Source organism: Lepidochelys kempii, chromosome 1 (assembly GCF_965140265.1).
Source record: "Lepidochelys kempii isolate rLepKem1 chromosome 1, rLepKem1.hap2, whole genome shotgun sequence".
Lineage (NCBI taxonomy): Eukaryota > Metazoa > Chordata > Testudines > Cheloniidae > Lepidochelys > Lepidochelys kempii.
Window position 1 is genome coordinate 232861015 of NC_133256.1, and position 24393 is coordinate 232885407.

The 24393-nt window shown below is 39.1% G+C and overlaps 1 protein-coding gene across 6 annotated transcripts in view; it reads right to left on the bottom strand.

The window, feature by feature from the left end:
• SOX5 (SRY-box transcription factor 5) overlaps positions 1–24393 on the bottom strand; it is a 547399-nt gene that overhangs the window by 348072 nt on the left and 174934 nt on the right. For 4 of the 6 annotated variants that reach the window (XM_073318369.1, XM_073318362.1, XM_073318336.1 and 1 more), the window contains exon 1: positions 3180–3680. The exons of 1 other annotated variant lie outside the window; for it this stretch is intronic. In XM_073318369.1, coding sequence (XP_073174470.1) covers positions 3180–3271 — 92 coding nt within the window. In that variant the 5' untranslated portion in view covers positions 3272–3680. Of the gene's footprint in view, positions 1–2430; positions 2594–3179; positions 3681–24393 lie in introns of those variants that run through there. One more of the 6 variants, XM_073318345.1, reaches the window with a different exon arrangement.

Here is a 24393-nt window from a genome sequence, read left to right on the forward strand (position 1 = left end):
CTATTACAAAGTCAGCTTTATAGGGGCTTGTGCATGTTAGTAACAAAACTGAAGCTGACCATGTGGATGTGACAGGTGGGACCCCAGAGTGTGGAGAAAAACACTCTAAGTATTGTACTTGTTGAGAATATAACAGCTCAAGAAGCAGTCTCCTATATATGGTACACGTGTAACTTGGATATGCATGTGAACTCTGTGTGTGTGTGTGCACGCGCACGTATGTGTATGTTCTTATGTCTGTCTTTTGGTAAATATAAATATACTACATGGACAGTATCTGCTCTGTGTGTGTGTGTGTGTGTAACTATAGCCAAACACACATATACAATGTAAACAAATGGTAATGATTAACAGAGATATTGGTTTGTATTACTAATTCTAACTACAGAGGGAAAATGGTAAAAAAAAAAATCATATGTTGCGAGGTTTCTTTTATATCGCTTTTTATCTTTATTCCTTGAAATCATCTGCAAAGCCAAAAGAATAGCAGTTTATTGATTATTTAACTAGAATTTTTAAAAGAGCAAAATCTCTGAGCTCTAAAAATGAAATGTATGCCTTGAGAAAGATTAGGGAGAAATTAGTTTTACTACTATCGAAAAAGTTGGGTTCAAAATGAAGAAAAAAAGACTCGTTTAATGAGAGGTCAGAGGGAAAAACAAAGTCCATCAATAAAAAAATGAAAAGACTGTATCTGTTTAATAGACTTACACGTATTCTATTCATCACAAAGTTCAAAGAACAATCTAATAGCCTCCTTACAAATTTCTATCTTGGTGAAGTAAATGGAATACTTTTAACCACTGACTGCATGTACAAGAGAAATCTGTTTATTGTTATATTAGCTCAGGGTTCATCACTATAAACAGTAATAGTGTCCCAGGTACTCTAGCTAACTTAATATAGTACATATGAGCAAAAGCAATCTTTACTCTTCTATCACAATAAGAAGAAACTAAAGAAAAATGTCAGGTATTTTAAATAGAGCTGACAAATGAATTGTATTCAATAAAATCTTTTAAGCAGTTCAACAATTCTAGTGCCGTTTTATGGTAAGGAAGTGTTTTAGTTACAAAAAGAGACAGAAAGTATTAAAATAGTTCTTGCTTTTTTGAATTTCCTACTTAATTCCATATTCTTCTATTTTTATTTTTCTTCTTCATTTTAATCCCAGCATTCTTTCCTGTCCTTTCACTGCATGCATGTTTTTCTGCCTACTTAAAATGTTTCCATCTTCCTTTCTTTTCTGTGCCTTTTACTATCATATTCAGTAGTTTGAGCGATGAACAGCTTGACTTAGCATATTTTTAACCAGCTGGTCTAGCACCTAGCCTGCACTGCATAGTCAGATACAACCAAATGTTTATACAGAAGGTAGCTTTCATGAAAATGAAAGAAAAAAAAAAGCCTAAGTAACATGCATCCTGGCATTCTTTTGTTTACTAAATGAAAAGTTTGAATTCTTTGTTAAAGGAAAACAAGGGCCTATTTATAATATTTAAAAATTAAGCTGGAGGGGAAGGATATTAGATCTTCAATAGAAGTGTGTACAAATGTATGAGAGGAAGCTTCAAAACACAGTTTAGAAAAGGCAGATTTAAGTGAAATAAGTATTAAGCTCGGGAGTTTACAAGCCACTGCCAGTGAAAGAAAAAACTTAATTCCAAATGTATGAGGCTCCTACTTTAGTAAGAGGGCGGAGGGAAATAAATAAGCCATAAATCAAAATTCTGCTTTTGACACTCAGTGAAAGAGGTGCTGGCTAAAACTTAGATTCAAGTTTCCTATTTTTGTTTTGGACACTTAAAAGCTGATCTATTGACAGAATGTTGTGATGCTAACTTGACTAAAATAATAACTTCTGTTAGATCAACAAAAGATCATGTGCTTTACAGAGCGCCTTCCAAAGTTTTAGGGAATGATCAGATTGGAAGTTAAATCCTTGGCTTCACCCATAACCAGACACCTTCTCTATCATCCCAGAAATCACTCCTTGAAGAGAGAGAGATGCTAAAAATGAGGGCATTCTGCAGCAAATATTACCTCCCATATTTTAGTAGAGTGGCTCAGAGAAGGAGTGTGGGAGAGAACTAAAGAGAGAGAGAGAGAGAGAGAGAGAGATCATGATAATGTTCATTAAGATCCCCATTACGATCTAAACACCACCAGAAAAGCATCACAACTGAAGCAGTTGTAAAGGACTTGCAGATCCCCTCAATCTGGTTCAGGCAACAACGGCAACAACAACAACCACCACCAAATGATCAGCAAACTGACATGTAAGCTGAATTGCAAAGGTAAAGCTTCTCCACCAAGCATTCTTTTGGGGAGCATCTCACCACTGACACAGAGACTGCTGCTAAAAGGGAGAGTTATACTTTTTTCACATACACACACACACACACACACACACACACACACACAACTCACCTTTCAAACTCCTGAGGTAAATCAGGGTCAGTTAGCATGCTGGAAAAGCACAATTTCCCTTTGTCACACCAGTCACCTATAATCGCCTCCAACTGAACCTGTCAAGTGAGTCCAAACCTTCTAAACCGATTGATTTTCTCTTTTTCTCTGTCTAGCTCTCTCTCTCTCTCTCTCTCCCACCCCCCTCTCTGAGCTAGGACTCCTTGACCAGTCTCTTAAAGGGGTAGCACACTTAGCAGTAGACACTGTTTATAAAACTCCCCCCACAGCGGAGCAGCATGCTGCGGCTGCAAGGCACTAGACAACCTCAGGGTGCCTGTCCTTTCCTTTTAATTCTATCCTCCAGTCACCACAAAATGGGAAAAGTCAACTCATCTAACGTCCATAAAAACAAAAGAAGAAAACCCAAAACCTGTAAATCTCCCAGTACTGAGGCAGATCAGTGGAGAAAGAAGATAAAACATGAGCAGCCTGATTAAACTGAAGCCGTTATCAACTCCCTCGGAGTTGAAATAGGGAAGAAAAGATTAGACACATAAAAATGTAACCAAAGGCATTTGTACTCAAAGAATTTCCATTCCTTCCCCCCCCCCTTTTTTTTTTCTTAAGTCTCTCCCTCTCCCTCTTTGGGGGAAAAAAAACAACAACAAAACAATCAGGCATTGTTCTGAGGGAAGAAAAGCAACTTTGACAGATTGAAATATAGCAGAGGCCCCTTCAAGGAAACCTGTAAACAACTTGTCACTCACTCTGTCGGTCTCACTGTTAGCTCTTGCTTGCCACAAAGTGCTGCGAACGGTCCTGGCAACAAAACCAAAGTTTCCTCAGCTCCAAACTCCATCAAACAGCCCTGGTGTGTGAAGGGGGAAAGGTATCCACATGCCAAAACAACACGCACACACAAGGCACAAAAACAACAATAAACTTTCAGTCTGTCCTCTGGATTATTTTTTTTTTTTTAAACCCTTCTCTCTGAGCAAGTCAAAGGAATCCCTTAGCTGTGGATCTCTTTAATTTCCTCTGCCCAGACAGCCACAGATAACAAGGTGGACAAACTATGGTTTTAGAGAATCTAAGCTGCCTGGCAGACCACAGCCTTCATAGCAGTTCCAATTATCTAGATAAAAATCTGGCAGACGAGAAAGGTAATCAGGTAATGGACCTTTGACATGAAATGACAGAGGCGCGCGCGCGCACACACTTACACATACACACATGCAGAGACAGAGACTGGCCAGTGCACTGCAGCATCTGGTCAAACAGTAATGCACACGCACACATTCACACACATATAAGACAGTGTGAATGCTCCACATCATACACACACAGAGACAGAGAGAGGGAGAGAAAGAGAGAGACCAGCAATCCACTCCTACTGGGAGGGTTCATTCTGCACAAAAGGCTACATTACAGAGCCCGCCCCAATAAGGAAGGGGGGGGGGAGGGGGGAAGCCTTCTATTGTCGAGAGGGCAGGTCAGTTGATTAGATTTTCTGTGGAGAATTCCACGAGGAAATTCCCTTCAAAGCCGAAGTGATTAACTGGGGGCTATTCTGGAAATGGAGCAGACAATGGTTCAATAGTCTGCACGGCCAATGTCCAGGCTGGCACTGAACTCACTTTAAAAATAAATAAATAAAAAAAGCCAGAGTCTCTGTTCTTTTACACACACAGCATGGTCACACTCAAACCTCTATTCCTTTCCTTCCAGCTTCCCTTCCCAGTTAGGGTTGGCTGAGGTTTTTTTTGTTTTGTTTTGTTTTTAATTTTGCAGCTGGACAACATTAAGGGCCTTTAAAAACCACAAGGTTTTAACCCCACAGCAGTTTGATTAGGTCCATTCCCTCCCTCACCTCCCACCATCCCCAGCGATAGGCAGACAGTAAGTTTACTTTTGTAGACATACACAAGTGTAGAAACACACACTCACAAGAGATGTTCAACCTTTTCATGTTGATTGGTTTTAAAAAAGTAAAAAAAAACAAAAAACATATCAATTAAAATCCAGCAATATGTCCCTTTAAAATAATGCAGTCTTTTAAACTTTCTGTGTATACTGTAAAACTGTACACACATGCGCACACACACAGAGGATATATACTATGGTGTAGTATCAAGGCTTTATCAGCATGAGTCTGGAATGCAGCTTTAGTCACAAGTAGTGTAACAAACACTTGTGAGTTACGCACATCTTCCCAAATGAGCATGCGACTTGTGGGAGCAAAACACTGGTGCTAAATTTGCAAAGGCACTTTCAGTGTAGTACAGAAAAGAGTTTCAACCAAGACTGTCTCAAATCTGCGTCATACATACTGCAGCATTCAGAGCAGTCACATAGAATTTGTCAACTCCTGGCATGAGGTAGATCTAATGGCTCCTCACTATGGGGCAGGGTAAACTGGTTTCCTTTAGTAGCCCCTGGCAGATAATATTTTCCACAGAGGTTCATTCACAATAAACTGACAAATCTAGTTAATATGTACAAGATTTTTTGTTTGTTTTTTTAGTAGCTAACCCTTCTAGGATAACTATGAAACAGACTTTAATAGAGGGGCAGCAGCCGATGGGAAAAAATAACCCCCCACACTCTGCATTTCACCTGAGGATCTCAAGCCATTTTAATTAAGTCTCACATTACTCCTTTGTAGTAAATAAATATAATTATGCCTCGTTCTGATACTCTTAGTTGTGTTAAACAGTACCATACTCCACAGGGAGACCCACCAAAATCAGCAGGGCTCTGTGTGGAGTAAGGTGCTACTCAGTATGAATATAGGGATCAGAATTTGGCTTTAAAAGAGGAAACAGAAGTACAGAAAGGTTAAGTAACTAGGCCAAGCTCACACAACTAGTCAGTGGCTGCATTAGGATGAGATCTCAGGATCCTGACTCCTTGTCCCCTGCTTTAATCAAGCAATAATAGTGCCTCAACTGATGGGGAAACAGCTTCATACCAACTGTTTTGTTTTAGAAATTCATGTTTCCCATCTTGCACATCTGCAAATTTCAATAGTGTTTCACCTACAATGGCACTAAAGTAAACTGCTTTGTTAAAATGATTAGAAGATAGTTTACCCCCCCTGCGATGCTGGCAGAGAAGGTGCCACCTCATGCCAAGGCCCCTAGACCTCACTGAACACTGACAAATGCAAAGCTGGAAACCAGTCTGGCTCACCTGTGTGTTAGCATTGTTAAAATAGATGTTAAATTGACAAGAATGTGTTTAGACTTGATGAAATAATCCTCGGAGGCTGCATGTATTGATCTCACACATAACATCTGTTGTCCAAGGTATGAAGTCATACTGAGTGTTTGCACTGTAAACCTCTGTAATTGTATAACTCACCAAACAGGAAAGAAGCATTAATTAGCATAAAGTGCTAGTCCTGCACACAAGAAGGCCCACTGAAACCAAACAAGCCATCAAAGGATAAAGACTTTGTTGATTGCCCCCTTCCACACACACCCATGAAGTGAAAACAGGTACCAACACTTGTTCCATCAATTTGAACTCTAGCAGAAGGGAATAAAAATGTCTGACCAGAAGGAACTGTATCACTGTGCAGCTTGGAATTTGGAGAGAGCAATATTTCTAAGCATAAGCAAGGGATCCCTAAGCTGCTTAGCTTAGGTTAGCCCTAAAGGACACAGAAAGCTTGCATATCACAGCAGCTTTTATTGCCTTTTGAAACCTAAGACTAACTCATTTGTGTCTGTATGTTTACCTGCTTTAATCTTGCAGATACCTCATTTCTTTTTCTTAGTTAGAAAATCTTTAGTTAGTTTATTATAGGTTTGGCTACAAACATTGTCTTTGGTGAGAGATTTATGGTAAAACTGACATGGGGTAAGTGCCTGGCCCTTGGGGACTGCAAATAACATGAATACTGCTGTAATTTTTGGTGTAAGGGATCACAAAGGCAAGCTTGTCTAAGTGGCAAGATAGACCAGAATACCCCAGGGGACTGTCTGTGACTCCATGTTAAGGCTGTTGTAGTGCTTGAGGAGTTTACACTTGATATTGGGTTGGTGAAATCTAGGTACAGTATATAAACACACAACCAGTGTGTACCCCGCTTCTTAACAGTCTGTCCTGAGGCTGACACTCATGGTCGTGAGCCACTCTAGACAGCTTGACAGCCCCTACAGGTATTTGTCAAATTTGGGTGGCTCCTTTGAAATTGGTCCTTTTCATGTTCCTTGACCCCACTGTGCTGCTTCCCGAGCTCTGCTCTCCCATTTCTCAGTGCTGCTCTGCTCCTTCCTTCTCACTGAGCATGGAGCAGGACCTTGGACAGACCAGGAAAAGTGCAAGAGCCAGAAGAAGAGGTCGGCAGCAGGAATATACTCCGTGGGGAAGCCTGAGAGACAACTGACCAGGGCAGAGACTGGGAAGTAGGGAGAACGTAGAGAGGGAGACCATTTACTTGAATGCCTCTGCCTTACCAGGTCCTCACTGCCTATTGCCTAGCTCCATTTTATTCCCAATTAAGTTTCCCTGATAAGTGCAGTCTCTCTTCCTAGCCTCATTCAGATCCTGATTCCTTCCTCCTCAGTTTCTCCAGATCCATTGAGCTCCCTCTCCTGGCTCACCCAGAGGAAGAGAAGCAGGGTCTGGAAAGGAGCAGAAATGTTACCATTTCTATCTTTATGTCCCTCCACCTGTCAAGCCAGGTTTGTCTTAATAATGTGCCCAACTGCAAACACAAGAAGGAAAGAAAAAATTCTAAATAATTAATTTAAGAAACCTCTGAAAAATTAACTGAATAATCTTTTCCACAAATCATACTGTCACAGTTTTAAGATCTCATATCTCAGTAGCTGCCACAACCCGTAACAAGTGTTGTACATCCCATTGGAAACCAGAGGAGCTGGGGAATTTCCTCCTCGTCTCCAACAATAGAACATTCTCATTCCCAGCTATGCTGTTTCACATGATATTGGACCTTACATCTGTCACTGGTGCAGACCTGAATGTTGCCCATCTAATCCCTCAGACCAGCATATATATGGAGGAAAGAAACAAACATTTGTGGGCCAACTGCTTTGTTGGTTTCTTCGTTTTGTTTTTAAACTGGGTGGCTATTGGAAGGTACCCATAGGTTTGAAACGTAACAAGTAGTCTCAGCAAAAATGGATCTACAGGCAGAGTATAACAGAGGCAGTCAAAGGTGAATGATACATTTACATTTGTATGGTTCTGAAATTTATCACTAGGCTATCACCAAACATATTGGAAGGATGGATGGACAACATAGATTTAGACAGACAGACTAAAATATGGAAGATTTCAAGGACAAAATATATAAAATGATGACATAGAACTGAAAAATAATGCGGTGTTCATTAGGAAGTAACTCACAAGTAGAACTGCAACAAGAGCAGGATTTTCAAAAACAGGCAAAAGTGGCCTAACTCTGCTTTCATTAAAGTCAATTGCAATGTTCCTGTTGATATCAATGGGAGTTAAGTCAACCACATTTGAAACCCTTAGGTAATTATATGGCCCACATCACCACAGGACATGGTCACCTTATAAACTAATGAATTTATACTCAACACATCCCTGAGAGGCAGAACAATTTTATTTATAACCATCTTACAGATGGGGAACTATAGTACAGAGTGATTAAGGGTCAGATCCTCAGCTGCTGCAAACTGGCATAGCTATTGTCAAGAGAGCTTCACCAGTTTACACAAACTGAGAATCTGACCCTAAGTGACTTTTCAAAAAAATCACACAGGAGACACCCAAGACCCAAACCAGTGCCTTAACCACAAAGCTATCCTTCCTCTTCCAGTGGCTGTTGCCTCATTCACTATCCCCCCCACACAAACACATACGGGAAATTGGAGAGTAATAGGAGATAATATGGATAAATGACTGAGGAAAAAAGGAAGAGATATAAAATGTAAACATCCATATAAGAAAATCATGTATTATACAGGTTACAAATACCACAACACTTGTAGACTTGGGGAATGTGAGCTATGTGCGCTCCATATATTTGTACACAAGCATTCTGAAGAAAAGAAAATCCTTGAATTTAACAAAAATGTTCCTAAAATTGTCAAATGATAACACTTCAGATCTGTGTCTTTAGCAGATACTATAATATAGTAGGTGAAGCAAAGTGCTGGAAAAAAGTGAGCTTTTCAGTTTTATTTTTTTTTCCACTGAAAGTTGTAGTAGAAATCTACAAAGTCCAAGGAAATGTAAGATGTTCCATAGAATGATCTACTGGAAAATTCTCAAAGCAAAGCATATAATCTATAGGGTTTCTTTTTATCTGTAAGAAACCCTATAGATTATAAACAGGTTTTCTTTGCCAGGCTTAAACCCTACAGAGCTACAGTTTTAAATCTGGACCTTTCACATTTCTATCCAGATTTTTTTTGCAGGGGGACGGCGGTATGAGAATGGGGTGAAGTTGACATATTTTTCTACTGGGAATATTTTGCAAACAGTGAATACTTAATTTAGAGGATGGAAATATTTAGCTACAATATAGTTTGGATCCTATACTTAGATTTTTCCCTCCAAAGTGCCTGCCTAACTGCCATTTCCATGAATGGGAATTAAGTACCTATGTAAGGGTGGAAGTTAACTCTTACTAATATAATGGATTTATGCTGTTTGAAAATACATAAATGCTGAATCAGGTCTGTGTAGCGTTTGAGAAACCACGTGCTGAATGGAATACAGCAAAACATGTGAATGGGTGGGAGGAGTATTGAAATTATTTTCATGTTTACAGTTTTTCAAATTTAATGTAATTTCTTTAAGAAAAAGAAAACCATCTCAGTTGCAATTGGTAACAAATGAAGCCATCATTTGTGAGCCATTTACCCAGCATTTCAGCAGGGTCATCTATCGCCCGTGAAAAACTGTACAAGAAAGAAGGGGCACCACACTTATGGAGAAAGAACAAACCAGTGAGTTTTCACTAAATCTGAATCTTCATCCAAAACTGAAATGTAAACTTCATTGAGGGTCTCAAAACATTTTTTTGAACTTTCTAGTCATTATTTTTCATTTTAACCCAGTTCTGTACACCCAGTTTCTGTCCAAGCCCAGAGGGAAAACATCAATTAGAAAGGCTGCCTAGCCCAACTGGAATCAAGAAATAATGGAAATTTCATAGAATCATAGGACTGGAAGGGACCTCAAGAGGTCATCTAGTCCAGTCCCCTGCACTCAAAGCAGGACTAAGTATTATCTATACCATCTCTGAGAGGTGTTTGTCTAATCTGTTCTTAAAAACCTCCCATTGCGGAGATTCCACAGCCTCCCTAAGCAATTTATTCCAGAGCTTAACTACCCTGACAGGAAGTTTTTCCTAATATCCAACCTAAACCGACCCTGCTGCAATGTAAGCTGATTGCTTCTTGTCTTATCCTCAGAGGTTAATGAGAACAATTTTTCTCCCTCCTCCCTGTAACAACAACAGTTTATGTACTTGTAAACTGTTATCATGTCCCCCCTCCACCTTTTCTTCTCCAGACTAAACAAACCCAATTTTTTCAGTCTTCCCTCATAGGTCATGTTTTCTAGACCTGTAATTATTTTTGTTGCTCTTCTTTGGACTTTCTCCAATTTGTTCACATTTTTTCCTGAAATGTGGTGCCCAGAACTGAACACAATACTCCAGCTGAGGCCTAATCAGAGCAGAGTAGAGCGGAAGAATTACTTCTCGTGTCTTGCATACAACACTACCACTAATATATCCCAGAATGATGTTTGCTCTTTTTGTAACAATATTACACTGTTGACTCATATTTAGCTTGTGATCCACTATGAATCCCAGATCCCTTTTTGCAGTACTCCTTCCTAGGCAGTCATTTCCCATTGCATGTGTGTGCAATTGATTGTTTCTTGCTAAGTGGAGTACTTTACATTCGTCCTTATTGAATTTCATCTTATTTACTTCAGACCATTTCTCCAGTTTGTGCAGATCATTTTGAATTTTAATCCTATCCTCCAAAGCACTTGCAACTCCTCCCAGCTTGGTATAATCGACAGACTGTATAAGTGTACTCTCAATACCATTATCTAAATAATTGATGAAGATATTGAACAGAACTCAACGCAGTACCGTCCCCCCACTTGGTATGCTCTTCTAGCTTGACTGAGAACTCCAGAGAGTTGTTAGCAGTGAATGGTTTTCCAACCAGTTATGTGCCCACCTTATAGTAGCTCCATGTAGGTTGTATTTCCCTAGTTTATTTATGAGAAGGTCATACGAGACAGTATGAAAAGCCTTGTCAAAATCAAGATATACCACATCTACCACTTCCCCACATCCACAAGGTTTGTTACCCTATGGGGATGTGGGGAAGACAGCTATTAGGTTGGTTTGCCATGATTTGTTCTTAACAAATGCATGCTGACCGTTACTTATCACCTTATCATTTTCTAGGTGTTTGCAAATTGATTGCTTAATTATTTGCTTCGTTATCTTTCCAGGTACTGAAAATTAGCTGACTGGTCTATAATTCCCCAGGTTGTCCTTACTCCCCTTTTTATAGATGGGCACTATATTTGCCCCTTTTCCAGTCCTTTGGAATCTCTTTTGCTTTCCATGACTTTTCGAAGATAATTGCTAATGGCTCAGATATGTCTTCAATCAGCTTCTTGAGTATCCCAGGATGTATTTCATCAGGCACTGGCAACTTGAAGACATTTAACTTGTCAAAATAATTTTTAATTTGTTTTTTCCCTGTTTTGGCTTTAGATCCAACCTCATTTTCACTGGCGTTCACTATGTTAGACATCCAATCGCTACTAAACTTTTTGGTGAAAATTGAGACAAAAATGTTTTTTTAGCACTTCTGTCATTTCCACATTTTCTGTTATTGCTTTTCCCCCTCATTGAGTAATGTGCCTACCTTGACCTTGGTCTTCCTCTTCCTTCTAATATATTTGTAGAATGTTTTCTTGTTACCTTTTATGTCTCTAGCTAGTTTAATCTCATTTTGTGCCTTGGCCTTTCTAATTTTATCCCTACATGCTTGTGTTATTTGTTTATATTCATCCTTTGCAATTTGACCTAATTTCACTTTTTGTAGGACTTTTTTTTTATTTGAGTTTGAGATCACTGAAGATCTCCTGGTTAAGCCAGGGTGGTCTCTTGCATACGTCCTATCTTTCCTGTGCAGTGGGATAGTTTGTTCTTGTGCCCTTAATAATGTTTCCTTGAAAAACTGCCAACATTCTTGAACTATTTTTCCCCTTAGACTTGATTCCCAGTGGATCTTACCTACCATCTCCTTGAGTTTGCTAAAGTCTGCTTTCTTGAAATCCATTATCTTTATAGTGCTGTTTTCTCTCCTACGATTCCTTAGAATCTATCATTTCATGATCACCTTAATTCAAGCTGCCTTCCACTTCCAAATTCTCAATCAGTTCTTCCCTATTTGTCAAAATCAAATCTAGAACAGCCTCTTCCCTAGTAGCTGTCTCCACCTTCTGAAATAAAGAAAATTGTCTCCAATACATTCCAAGAACTTGCTGGATAATCTGCACCCTGTTGTGTTATTTTCCCAACAGATGTCTAGTTAGTTGAAGTCCCCCATCACCACCAAATCCCATGCTTTGGATGATTTTATTAGTTGTTTTAAAAAAAAAAGCCTTATCCACCTCTTCTTCCTGGTTAGGTGGTCTGTAGTAGACCCCTATCATAACATGACTCTTGTTTTTTATCTTCTTTTTCATGACAGAATCTGCTCTCAAGAAACCTCCAGCCCAATCTAAACTTTTCAATACTTATCCAAAACAAACCTCAGATCCTTTTGTGGTTCATCCATCACTTGTCCATTCTGCCCTCGTTGGAAAAGCAAGCAAGGGAGCATTTCGTATATATAATGTGGGATACTTCCATACATCATCTTTTTTGCTTAGCTGTGAATGATCTAGGTATTCTCCTCTAGAGGACATACAGACATGGGAATAAATGTTCCCAGTTGTGCCCCAGAAAGCGGGGGTGAAAGCAAATCAAACAGAAAAAGAGGGTAGAGAGGGTGGAGAAAAATACAAGGACCTCATCCAAACAAGTGAGTTTCTCCAGCAATTCCATCTGCTTGAGTAATTTGCCCCTTAAAAGTAACTAGCATAAATTAAATGTGCCAAAGCCATTTGAAAATATACAACATACCTCAGCCACCAGCTCCTTACAGGGACCTAATCACCTTGGAAATTACACTTCTCCCGGCATTTGTTTTTCTAAATCAACTACTGTTAAAAGTAACCCCATATATTGTAAGTGATGGAAATGTGGGGAGGGGATGTTTTCATTTCTTTACCTTGTATAATGAGATCACTGTGTACAATCTGTTTCAGTGGGTCCTCTATATAGTCAGTTAGTGGGGTTGTCTGTGTTAGTCTTTCAGACAGAAAAAGTTTGAGAGAAAAACATTTAAAAAATAAGAAAGTTATTCTAAAACCAACAAAAAATTGGCAGGTGAACTCCTGGATACGTGTAGTATCTGAAACTACTTAAAAACTGACTAAATTTCAAGCTGAAGTAAAAACCAGTTGGATTTCAGCATTTTGTGTTTATTTGTTTTCTTCTTTTCTGAGTGAAGTTTGTTCTTGTAAAAGGTACCATATTGGCAGAAGACTAAAAGGGTTATTATACACTTTTGCGGATGATACTAAACTGGGAGGAGTGGTAGATACGCTGGAGGGGAGGGATAGGATACAGAAGGACCTAGACAAATTGGAGGATTGGGCCAAAAGAAATCTGATGAGGTTCAATAAGGATAAGTGCAGGGTCCTGCACTTAGGATGGAAGAATCCAATGCACCGCTACAGACTAGGGACCGAATGGCTAGGCAGCAGTTCTGCGGAAAAGGACCTAGGGGTGACAGTGGACGAGAAGCTGGATATGAGTCAGCAGTGTGCCCTTGTTGCCAAGAAGGCCAATGGCATTTTGGGATGTATAAGTAGGGGCATAGCGAGCAGATCGAGAGACGTGATCGTTCCCCTCTATTCGACATTGGTGAGGCCTCATCTGGAGTACTGTGTCCAGTTTTGGGCCCCACACTACAAGAAGGATGTGGATAAATTGGAGAGAGTCCAGCGAAGGGCAACAAAAATGATTAGGGGTCTAGAACACATGACTTATGAGGAGAGGCTGAGGGAGCTAGGATTGTTTAGCCTGCAGAAAAGAAGAATGAGGGGGGATTTGATAGCTGCTTTCAACTACCTGAAAGGGGGTTCCAAAGAGGATGGCTCTAGACTGTTCTCAATGGTAGCAGATGACAGAACGAGGAGTAATGGTCTCAAGTTGCAGTGGGAGAGGTTTAGATTGGATATTAGGAAAAACTTTTTCATTAAGAGGGTGGTGAAACACTGGAATGCGTTACCTAGGGAGGTGGTAGAATCTCCTTCCTTAGAGGTTTTTAAGGTCAGGCTTGACAAAGCCCTGGCTGGGATGATTTAACTGGGAATTGGTCCTGCTTCGAGCAGGGGGTTGGACTAGATGACCTTCAGGGGTCCCTTCCAACCCTGATATTCTATGATTCTATTCTATTCTATACAGAAGGTTAAGCTTATCCACAGACTTAAGGGTTAAACTTATCTTTATCTAACGGTTAAACTTATCCAAGCTTCCCTAAACTGTTCCAAAGAGTCTCAGTGTTGATGTGAAATGATTGCTTCTTGAGGGACAAAGTTGTTTAGCCACCATGCCCATTCAATACTTGGCCTCTCTGATGAGAATGCCAACAGGGATGCTACTTAGTGCCAATGCCGATCACTGTTATGTGATATATGCACCTATCCTTAATGTACTGGACAATGGCCATTAAATTCATTTCAGATAGGCAACCAAACTCCCATCTGAAGAAAATGACTTCTGATTCATCTTGGGTTTGGGCTGTATTTCGATTTGTGATCGAAGGAGAGAGAAGGCTTTGTATCCAGTCACCAAACCCATGCAGTCTCCAACAATGTAAGTTTTAATATCTATAAAAGTAAAAAATAGATTTAGGGCCTGATCCAAAGACCCTCCAGATTAATAGGAGTCTTTCCACTGCCATCAAAAGGCTTTGCATCAGGCCTTTTATGAATATTTCTCATTAGAATCCTTCTAGGTTTCACCACCACATTCTTGTCACTTCTCTTTTAACTTCACTATGTTCTACTGCAGCTATTAGCTAAGCAGGGGGCTTGGCAGTGTCATGTGGTAAATCCCACCATGTTCTGGCATTTACATTTCCAATCTGATTGTCTTTTCCACTATATTCTCTTATTACTAACCCCTGCAGCAAGCCCCCAAGGACCACAAGCTAAGAAGCCTTCACGGTTAACTCAATTTCTTGACCCTCTGAGGTAGATTGAGGTCCATACTGTTTACAGTGCAGGTGTGTTTTGGACAAGACCATAAAACCTAAATTCTGTCTGCTTTGTGCATCTATTGAAGATTCATAATGGTGAAGTTCATTCTTGTGTCTTTGATCAAAATTCCCAATCCCCACGATGGGCAATTAGCAGCTGCACAATTTCCACCAGAGTAGTGATTGCACTTAAGTGCTGATGTGACTATTTATTTATTATTGTATTACAATAGTGCCAGAGATCTCTGCAACTAACCACAACTGGAGCCCCATTGTGTCAGGCAGCATACAAACCTTATTGCCCTGCACCTTGTATAGTCATTTACATTACTGAAAAGTCAGTAAAAAGAGGATGCAAAACACTTCCAAATCAGAATAGTATCATTTACTCTCACTTTGCACTGGTGTAAATAACTACAAAAGGTTCAGGGCAATGAAGTATTGCACCTTAAGTAGTAAAAGATTGCTTAGGCCCAGAAGAGTGTATAATCTAGATGGACAAGACTGACAGAGGAAAATAAAGTAAGTATTATTACCCCTATTTTACACTTGGAAACTAAGACACAGAGCAATCAGGTGACTTGCCCAAGGTCATACAGAAAGTCTGTGGCAGCAGTGGAAATTGAAAGCAGAACTCCCAAATGCAGTGACTTCACTGCAAGACCATCCTTCCTGTGTGTTATATTTTGTAAAAATGATCCACTGGTTTTCATCCTATCTACTATGTATAAATATAAGAACTCACTATTTCCAGTCACTGAATAAATTATTGTTTCAACAAAATAAAGATTTTGAAGATTATGCTTCTGTAATTTGTATAGATTAGCATCCTAGTTCATCTATTGGTACCCTTAGTAATATAGATGTGAGTAAAGGAAAAAACTGTTTAGTGAATGTATTCCCCCCCCCACATACATACCACAAACAATTCAGTGTCCACTAAACTACATCCACTGCTTTGTGTTCTTCATAAAAGCATTGTGTAGACATTTTGTTATATATTTCACTGGGAAGAACAAAATGTCAATTAAGCAATAATTCTAAAGTGAATTAAGGACATATTAAATGGGGTCACTACACAGTTTGCTATTTTATACCTTGCTGCAGTAGAAACAGCAATCAGTGGGTAAGTAAAATAATGTTTCATTTACAAAAGCATGGTCTGAGTAAAGAACTAATTTTTGAATGGTGCTCTGGTGGAGTCCTTTTACTGGAGTGTGGAAAGCCATTAGGGGCCAGATTCTGGTTCTGCTGAAGTTAACAACAATACTTCCATTGGCAATGATGGGATTGAGATTTGGTATGGTGTGGTCTCAGCCATGCCCAAATATGGGAGGGAAGAAGGGATATATTTGTTAGAAATCTACAGCTTGTTTTGAAGAGGGACCTTTAGCAATTCTTTTTACAGACCCAAACCAGAAAATTCAGCATCTAGAATAAATGGAGGACTGGTCGCTTGTGTTTATTGCTTGTTCCATGCAAGTTCATCTCTTGATCCTGGCCTCTCATTTCAGGGGACAGCCAGAGGTTGGGAACATTACTGAGGTAGTGTGCTGAGGGCCCCTGAGGGAGTAGCACTATATCTTGTGCAAAGTGGATGTAAAATGCTATCATGCTATGTAAGATGCAGGGAAATGGAGACATAGGATACCTGGGGCTACTCTGCAGCATCTCCTCTGGCCAATACAGAAGCAGGGCTACCTCCAGTGACAGTTTAATCCTGTCACCTGTTATTTTAGAACAGTGGTTCCCAAACGGGGATTTGTGAACCCCTGGGCGTTCGCGAAATGTTACAGGGGGTTCTTGGGAAAAAAAATCCCTAATGGCGGACAAAGCTGTCCCTAGGATCCCAGGGCAGCAGGGGGGCAGCAGCCCGGAGCCAGTAGTGTTTTTAAAATTATTATGAAGAACAAGTTTAAGCTGTGTTGTAACATGCGTTGTTTGCCTGGACTGCTCAAGACCTGATTGCTTGTGCAAGAGGAACTCTTTGAGTTGGCTTTTAAAATACCTTCATTCTGTTTCACATCTGATACTCGTTGATGAAACATAGGAGCCTTGTCTTATAACAGGCTTATTCAAAGTGATACAAGCTACCAAAGTGAGATCTTGGAAGAGTGTTGCCGTTTTCATAATGTAATAAAAATACTGTAATGATAAATAATAATGAATAAAAGTATAATAAGCATGTCATAAAAACAAAAGATCACTGTTTTTATAATTTATACTCATGTAAAGGAGAAAATCCTGGGAAATATTCATTTTTAGGAGGGGGTTTGCAAGACTTGACATTTTAGTGAAAGGGGTTCACAGGTTGTTAAAGTTTGGGAACCACTTGTTCAGAAGGATCATGGTTCCACTGTAAAGCTTTAAGGGTGGGATTAAAGCAAGTAAAAATATAGGTGAATCAAAAAGGATGTATCAAAGCCTGGCTGACAAAAACCATTGCCTGGATTGAGAAGTATACTCACAGCCCATTGAGATTAAAGCACACCCTAATTTCTAAGGAATACCTGTCAAAGAACAATTACCTCCTCCATTGCTTACCTCTGATTGGACCCCAGCCAAAGCTACAGGACTATTGTTTTGTCATATAGGTCCATACGTCATGCAAACTGAGCACTTTGTCCCCACTTCTCCTCTTAAGAAGCAGCACTTTCTATTTCTGATGTTTAAAAAAATATTTTGATTTGTCTCTCTTTGTTGATGTGTTTTCCTTGTGTTGTTATAGTAATTAGTGCCGTGAAGCCACAGGCTGAATCCTCATTAGCAACCTGAGGATTTTGATTTGCTGAAAATACAGTCCATAATCTACTAAGAGCATTTTAATTACTCTAATAAATAAAAACATCATAAAACATCATACATCCTATACAGGTTAACAAAAACACAACCAAGGTCAATCCTATCTAGAGGCTGACCACGGACTAGGGACATGACCAGACTGGGTTTAATGGACAAACAAGCCATGGGCAGGCAATGAATGAATGGCAATGCTGCACTGCTTCCAGTGTCTGTAAAGATGCTTTGAGATGAAAGAAGAGCATGTTAACCATTACAGGCAGTATACAGGAGCATGTAGGGGCTGGGGAAGCACATATCAAAGCTGTTCCTTTCACACCTTAAGTGCGTTTGATCATCTGGTCCTGTTTGGCCAGTCCATCTCCCACGTGTTTGCACATAGCCACCACCCTTTCCTGAGAATAATGTGGCTCAAAGTCCAGGCAGGGATTTCACATGTAAGAATGTCATAGAAGAAACTTATACAATGAATTATGAGGTAGTCAGTAATTCACTTAAAAGGGGATAAAGTTGAGCTGGCCTTTTGTACCCCCACCGCTACACTTCTTGATGGAGTTTCAATATGGTAACATCATCCAGCCAATGTTGACTTGGTGCAGACTGTTGAACATACTTTAGCATCACAGCATCTACAAGGAAGAGCATTGTGGCTTCAAAACTGTTAAACGGGTGTCACCTCAATAGTGGGGTGTCTCTTGGGGTCTGGTGTATTAGGCAAGGCAAAAAAAAAATGACCATAGCATTACTACTACTATGGGTTTGTGTTTGCCCATACGAAAAAGACTTATATAATTAAATTATATTGTAAAAAAAATTATATTGCATTGTACAAAAAACCAATAGAATTTAATAGAGAATTATACCACAGCTATAGAAACTACAGCATGCTTCAAAATACCTTTATATGGTAGATCATTCACTATTACATTCTATAGAATTTTAGAGTAATTTCTATAGGTTTAATCCCTTCTAAAATTCACAGTTTTTCATAAGAGTAGCATAATCTTCTGGGGTTATTTGGGGTTAATGATTGATGGTGATAAACTGTGCATCTTGAATCAATGTACTCATTATTATTTGATCTAGGAATATAGGAATTGGCAGATCAGTGATTCATCTAATCCAGTACCCTGTCTCTGACAGTACCAGTAGTGGATGATTCAGAAAAAGGGGCAGGGAACCCCATAATGCAAAATTTTTCAGTGAACAGTCCATGGTCTTCCTAACCCTTGTCAGTTAAATAGTTGGCTTATGTTCTGAAGCAAAACAGCTTGTATTCCTTAATAATATAAATATTTCTTTTAATGTAACTATGGTTTGATCTCATCTGTATAAATGCATAGTCCCTTTTTGAATCCTAAGATCTGGGCTTCAGTGGCATCTTGTGTCAGTCAGTTCTACAAATTAATTATGAGTTGCATAAAAAAGTATTTACTTTTTTTCTGTTTAAAATTTGTTGCCTTTCGATTTCATTGAATGATCTTTTGATCTTGTACTATGAGAAAAAGTAAATCAAGGATTCCTTTTTACCATTTCTACACTATTGATTATTTTGTATACCTCTATCGTCTATTCTTCATCTCTCTAAAAAACAAACAGTCTCAGCCAGTTTGCGCTCTTCTCATATGGAAGTATCTCTATGCCTCTGATCATGTTCATTGCTTGTCTTTAAGCTCCTTCTATTTCTGCTATATATTCCGAGATAGGATGACCAGAACAGAACTCAGTATTTCAGGAAGGCTTACATTGATTTATGTAATGGTAGTGTAATATTTTCAGTATTATTTTCTATGCCATTCTTTATACATCCCAACATTCTGTTTGCTTTTTGACCACTGCAGCCATTTTCATCCAGCTGTCCACAAGGAAACTGTCAGTATCAGGCACTTGGGATAGAGACCTTATGCGATTAAGCAGTTTTGCAAGAGTTTTGATAGTCTGTGTCGTTGGTTGGGCTAACTTGTTAAAGGAACCAAACAATATTATTCATTGGTCCAAATGACTACAGTTAACACGAGCGATACTGCAGATTTTTGGTGATTACTGAAAATGCTGCTCTATTTTTATAAGGGGGGAAAATGCACACAAGTAACCTTTGCTGCTGGAATCTGGCCCTTTCACATCCAATTCAAAACAGAACCAGAAAATGCTGTAGTACCCAAAAAATGAAAGGACTTTTTTCTTTTTAAAACGTTACCCAAACCTTTTTAAGCCTTAAAAAAATTTCTGGTTCAGTTTGAATTTTAGGTGAAAAACTGGACTGGTTATCAATCCAAACTAGCTCACCTATCTCGAATACACAGGGCATCTATCACAAAGCTTAGAGTACTGTATTTTTAATGGCTATAGTATAGTAATGCACCAAATGTGCACAATAATAGGGATTCAGATTTGAACATTTTAGTTACTAATACAAAAAAGTTCAGGCAGATAAGCTAAGGCCCAGTGTTACAATGAGCATACGTAATTCTAAACCATCAGACTTCAGAATTCAGGTGTAATCCAAAAATATGAAATTTAATAGACAGGAAAAGCTTTCAAGTGTATTTATCATGTCAATCCTGATACAGAAGAAGATCCATAAATAGTACTAATAGTTTAAATAAGGATCTGGATTACCACAGTCTGAATGGGAAGCAAATACTGCTCTAATACACTGATCATATCAGCTAATCATAACTTGTTTGTATTTAACATGCAGCCAATCATTTTGAGGTGGTTTAGAACATGTATACTGTAAGATACACAATATAGGTAAAAAATAGGACATCTTCAAAGAGAATTACATTCTGTTTTCTTTTTGTTTTTTGTTACTTTTTGCTCATCACTTTAGATTTCTCTGTACATAACTTATAAAGGGATGCATCTCCCTACAATGTGGCTGTACTCTACACATTTACCCTTTCGCTCATGTGTAATGTTTAAGATTCATTTTGTTCTCTGGGCTTAAACTACATACATTTTAACAACCATATTATTCATAAGAGGAATTCAGATTTGAGTACTGTGATCCATTTCAAATACCACAAATAAAAAAGAATCAGAAATCATGAGGAGATAAGTGTTAAGTATAAAGAAAAGAATCTATAAAGCCAGCACTAGGTGGGTCCATAACAATGAATTAGGCATAGAGAGATGTTACATGCAAAATACTGGTGATTAAACAGATGCAATACAAGCCAAATCAGACAAGTTTTAACCATCAGACAGGTTACTGGAAAAATGTCAGTATAGAGAACAGAAGCAATATGCAAAGTGGGAGAGATCCACATGGCTCATGAGGCTGCAGAACTAAACTCTGCACTGGCTAATCAATCTGATCAGACGAGGGAGCCTGCAACGGAAATCAGGGGGAGTTACTTGCATCCTGTGGCAGGAAAATCAGGATCTTGGTGTGCAAGTGAGAGAAGCTGGGAGCAGCATAAAAGGGCTATTGTCCCTTCTCCAGAAACTTGCCTTGAGGATGGGAGAAGGGACCTCTACAGACCCCAGTCCCCTCTCCCTCATACATTTCATCTGCACGAGAAAAGGAGGTATGCAGTGTAGTTGTAGCCATGTCAGTCTCAGGATACTGGAGAGCCAGGTGGGTAAGGCAATATCTTTATTGGACCAACTTCTGTTGGTGTAAGAGACAAACTTTTGAGCCACACAAAGCTGAAGAAGAGCTCTCTGTGGCTCGAAAGTTTGTCTCTCTCACCAACAGAAGCTGGTCCAATAAAAGATATTTCCTCTCCCACCTTGTCTGTCTGAGGCAAGGAGGGTCATTCCAAGATCCCTAGCGTGTTTTTTAAAAATATCTGGTTATTTTTAAAGGGACATAACTTGTTTGGCTGTCCCTCTCCTTAACTGCCATGAGGGTAGGGCTGGGTAGAATCTTGGCCCCAAAGAATTTATCTTGGCTTCCTGGCTTTGGGCAGCACATTCATTTCTCTGTGGCTGTAACTTAGATGAGAAGGAATTTGCCCCAGTCTTCCAACTACACTGCCATGTGAGGAACAACAAAAGGAGCTACCACTCCCAAGTAGGAGCTCCCATTCAGAATACAAAACTGTGAAGCTCCAGTTGGTTTTGCACCACAGAGCAAAAGCAGTGCCAGGATCTCACCCATTTTTATACTAGCAAAAATCAACTTAAAGGCTAGAGCAAAACTTCCACTTTGCACCAACAGTATTTGGGTGAAAATATTAATTGTTTTTATTATTATGCTCTTCAAGGTGAGGACTATCTATTTTTGTGGCTCCTATAGTGCTGAGCCCATTGTTTGCAATAATCAAAGTAAATAAAGATAATTAATCATAATAATGGTGCAAAAACTATTTTTGACTATTCAGAAAATGTAAGGCAGGAAGAGATTCACTGTTTTTGTATGGACGGAGCTACTGAGGACCAACTCTAAATTACATCCCTGGAATGAGGCACTTCAGTGACCTTACACCATTGGAGGATTGGGCATTGGGGAACTGAACTCTGAAATGTCCCTCCTTGCCCCATCCCACTTCCCAAAATTGCTACCTGCTGGTGGTGGGAGAGGGTAGGTAATGCAGGAGCCAGCTCTGCCAGCTATCTGTCTAAGCTTCCCTACATGCAGGGAATTCTACACTGGCCATTTCTGGACAGTTTTAGTCCACCTTGTGCCACTCAAGAGAACCCAACTTTAGTAAACTAGGAGCCTATTGATTAGCTTTACAGAAATAAAAACATATTGATAACAGAAAACATGACTGCAATATTATTATAGCAAAATCTAATTGTGGGCCTGATCCCATTATAACTTAATACCAGATGTAGTGCTTATAACCAGGCATATGCAACTGTTTTCAATGGGACAACAGTAGATTACCATTTGCTACATGGGTTACACTGTCCTCAGTAAGAGAACGCACGGCAAGCAAGACACCCAGCAGTAAGAATCTGTTGGATTGGACCCTGCTTGAGGTCATCCCTTTTTTAAAACCATATGTCTTAAGCATTACAGATTATAGTTAATTTTCATTCACTACTCTGTCTTCCAACACCGAAGGATAAGAATATAGTTTTCAGAACTTGACTGCATACATCTCATTTATAAATAGCTGAATTTTATCTCAGTCTTACAAAATTAAATAAATAAATTGTGCTACATTAAATAATGTCCACCTTATGGAATTTAATGCTGTGTGTTTTGAAAATTCTTCAGATGGCAATAATGACCTAATTACTGTTCTGATTAAAGAAAATGAGATATTCCTACTAAATCGAAAATTTTGGAGTTGGGAGTAAAAATATTCACAAGGCTGGAGATGAATTAGAAATACAGGGTAAACGCAATTATCTGAACCCTGATTATCTGACATCCAGGTTACCTGATATTTAGAAACGTCCCTTGAAATTGGACTTTTGCTTTTTTTTTAAATTCCAATTTTCAAAAATGTGGATATCTCCTCCAAGCCAGTCAGATAGTGCTTAACAAAATTAACTCTTAAACAAGGACTAAGTCAAATGATATGAGATAGATGGATAAGAATATTCCTGGGTTATTCAAAGCTCTCCTCACAGCTCTCTCTGTGGAATAAAACAGCACACCCAACACAAGACAGAAACACTGAATAAGAGCTAAATGTTATTATATCATAACACGCTCATTGGCTGAACATACTCTTAAAGCACAACACTTACATAACAATTTCTGAGAGATGTTGGCTATGACTTTAACCCTTTTGTGGTTTCAAACCCATCATGGAAAAAAAGATTAAGACGGGAATTAGAGATTCTCATTTAGGAAAGGAAGTATGGTCTAGTAGTTTGGGCTTTGAACCCCTGACTTCTAATTCCAGCTCTGGCCTAGCTGCCATGAGGCCTGTAGGCAAGGTATTTAACATCCTGTGCCTCAGCTTCCCCAATTACTAAACAAGGATACCACCTATCTTGTGAGATAGTTGAGAAAATTAGTTGGTTAATGTTTTAAAAAACATTTGCACAATGTAAAGTACTATATAAGTGCTGCAGTACGTATCACTATCAGTGGTCAGAATTACTGAGAAAGGTGACTCAAAGGCTGTGGAATCTTGCTTGGTGAAATGGTGGTCTGGACTTCCAAGCTTTTTCTCATGTAAAGGCGTTATTTTCTTTAAAATCATTGCTAATACATTATTAACGTCATCAAAAAGATTACAAGGATTTGTGGAAACCAAGAGACATATTCAGGAGACGGGGTGGATCTCACTGGGGCTATATTCTGTGACTTTCCCTGGAGTCCTCTCATAAATCTGTTGCTACTCACAAGGCTGCAATGGTGAAAGGGACGGAACAGTACTTACTGGATGACCTGAAATTGCTGTGAACTTTCACTTGAGGAAAATTCAGTGTTTTCTCAATCTTTCTTTCTGTTCTTTTGAATTTATGACTGACCTAAAGATCAGGCTAACACTATGGGCCATTGTATCGGATACGCTCGTTGGTGTGGTATTTGGATTTAGGTCAATTGGAGATTTTATTTTTTGTGAACGTGAAATATCTAATATTGTGACTTATACGAACAAACTAGAAAAGGTTAATTTTGGATGCACATCCTGACATTTGAGTGTTTATCTGAACCTTTTCTGAAAGGATCTACAAAGTGGGCTGAAAATATTACAAAACCTGGCTTTTACAAGCCAGAGCAGAAATACCACAAGATAGGCTGTTTTTAAAGTATCTAGTGTCTTCTATTTGCAACAGTAACTGGAATCAGAAAAAGCAAAGGCACAATGAAAAAGACAAACAAAAACAGATGGAACATTTTCAATTCTAAGAAAAGTTTCTGTTCAAAGGGTGGTTATTATTATTTATTTTTTGTATTTCCAGAGTG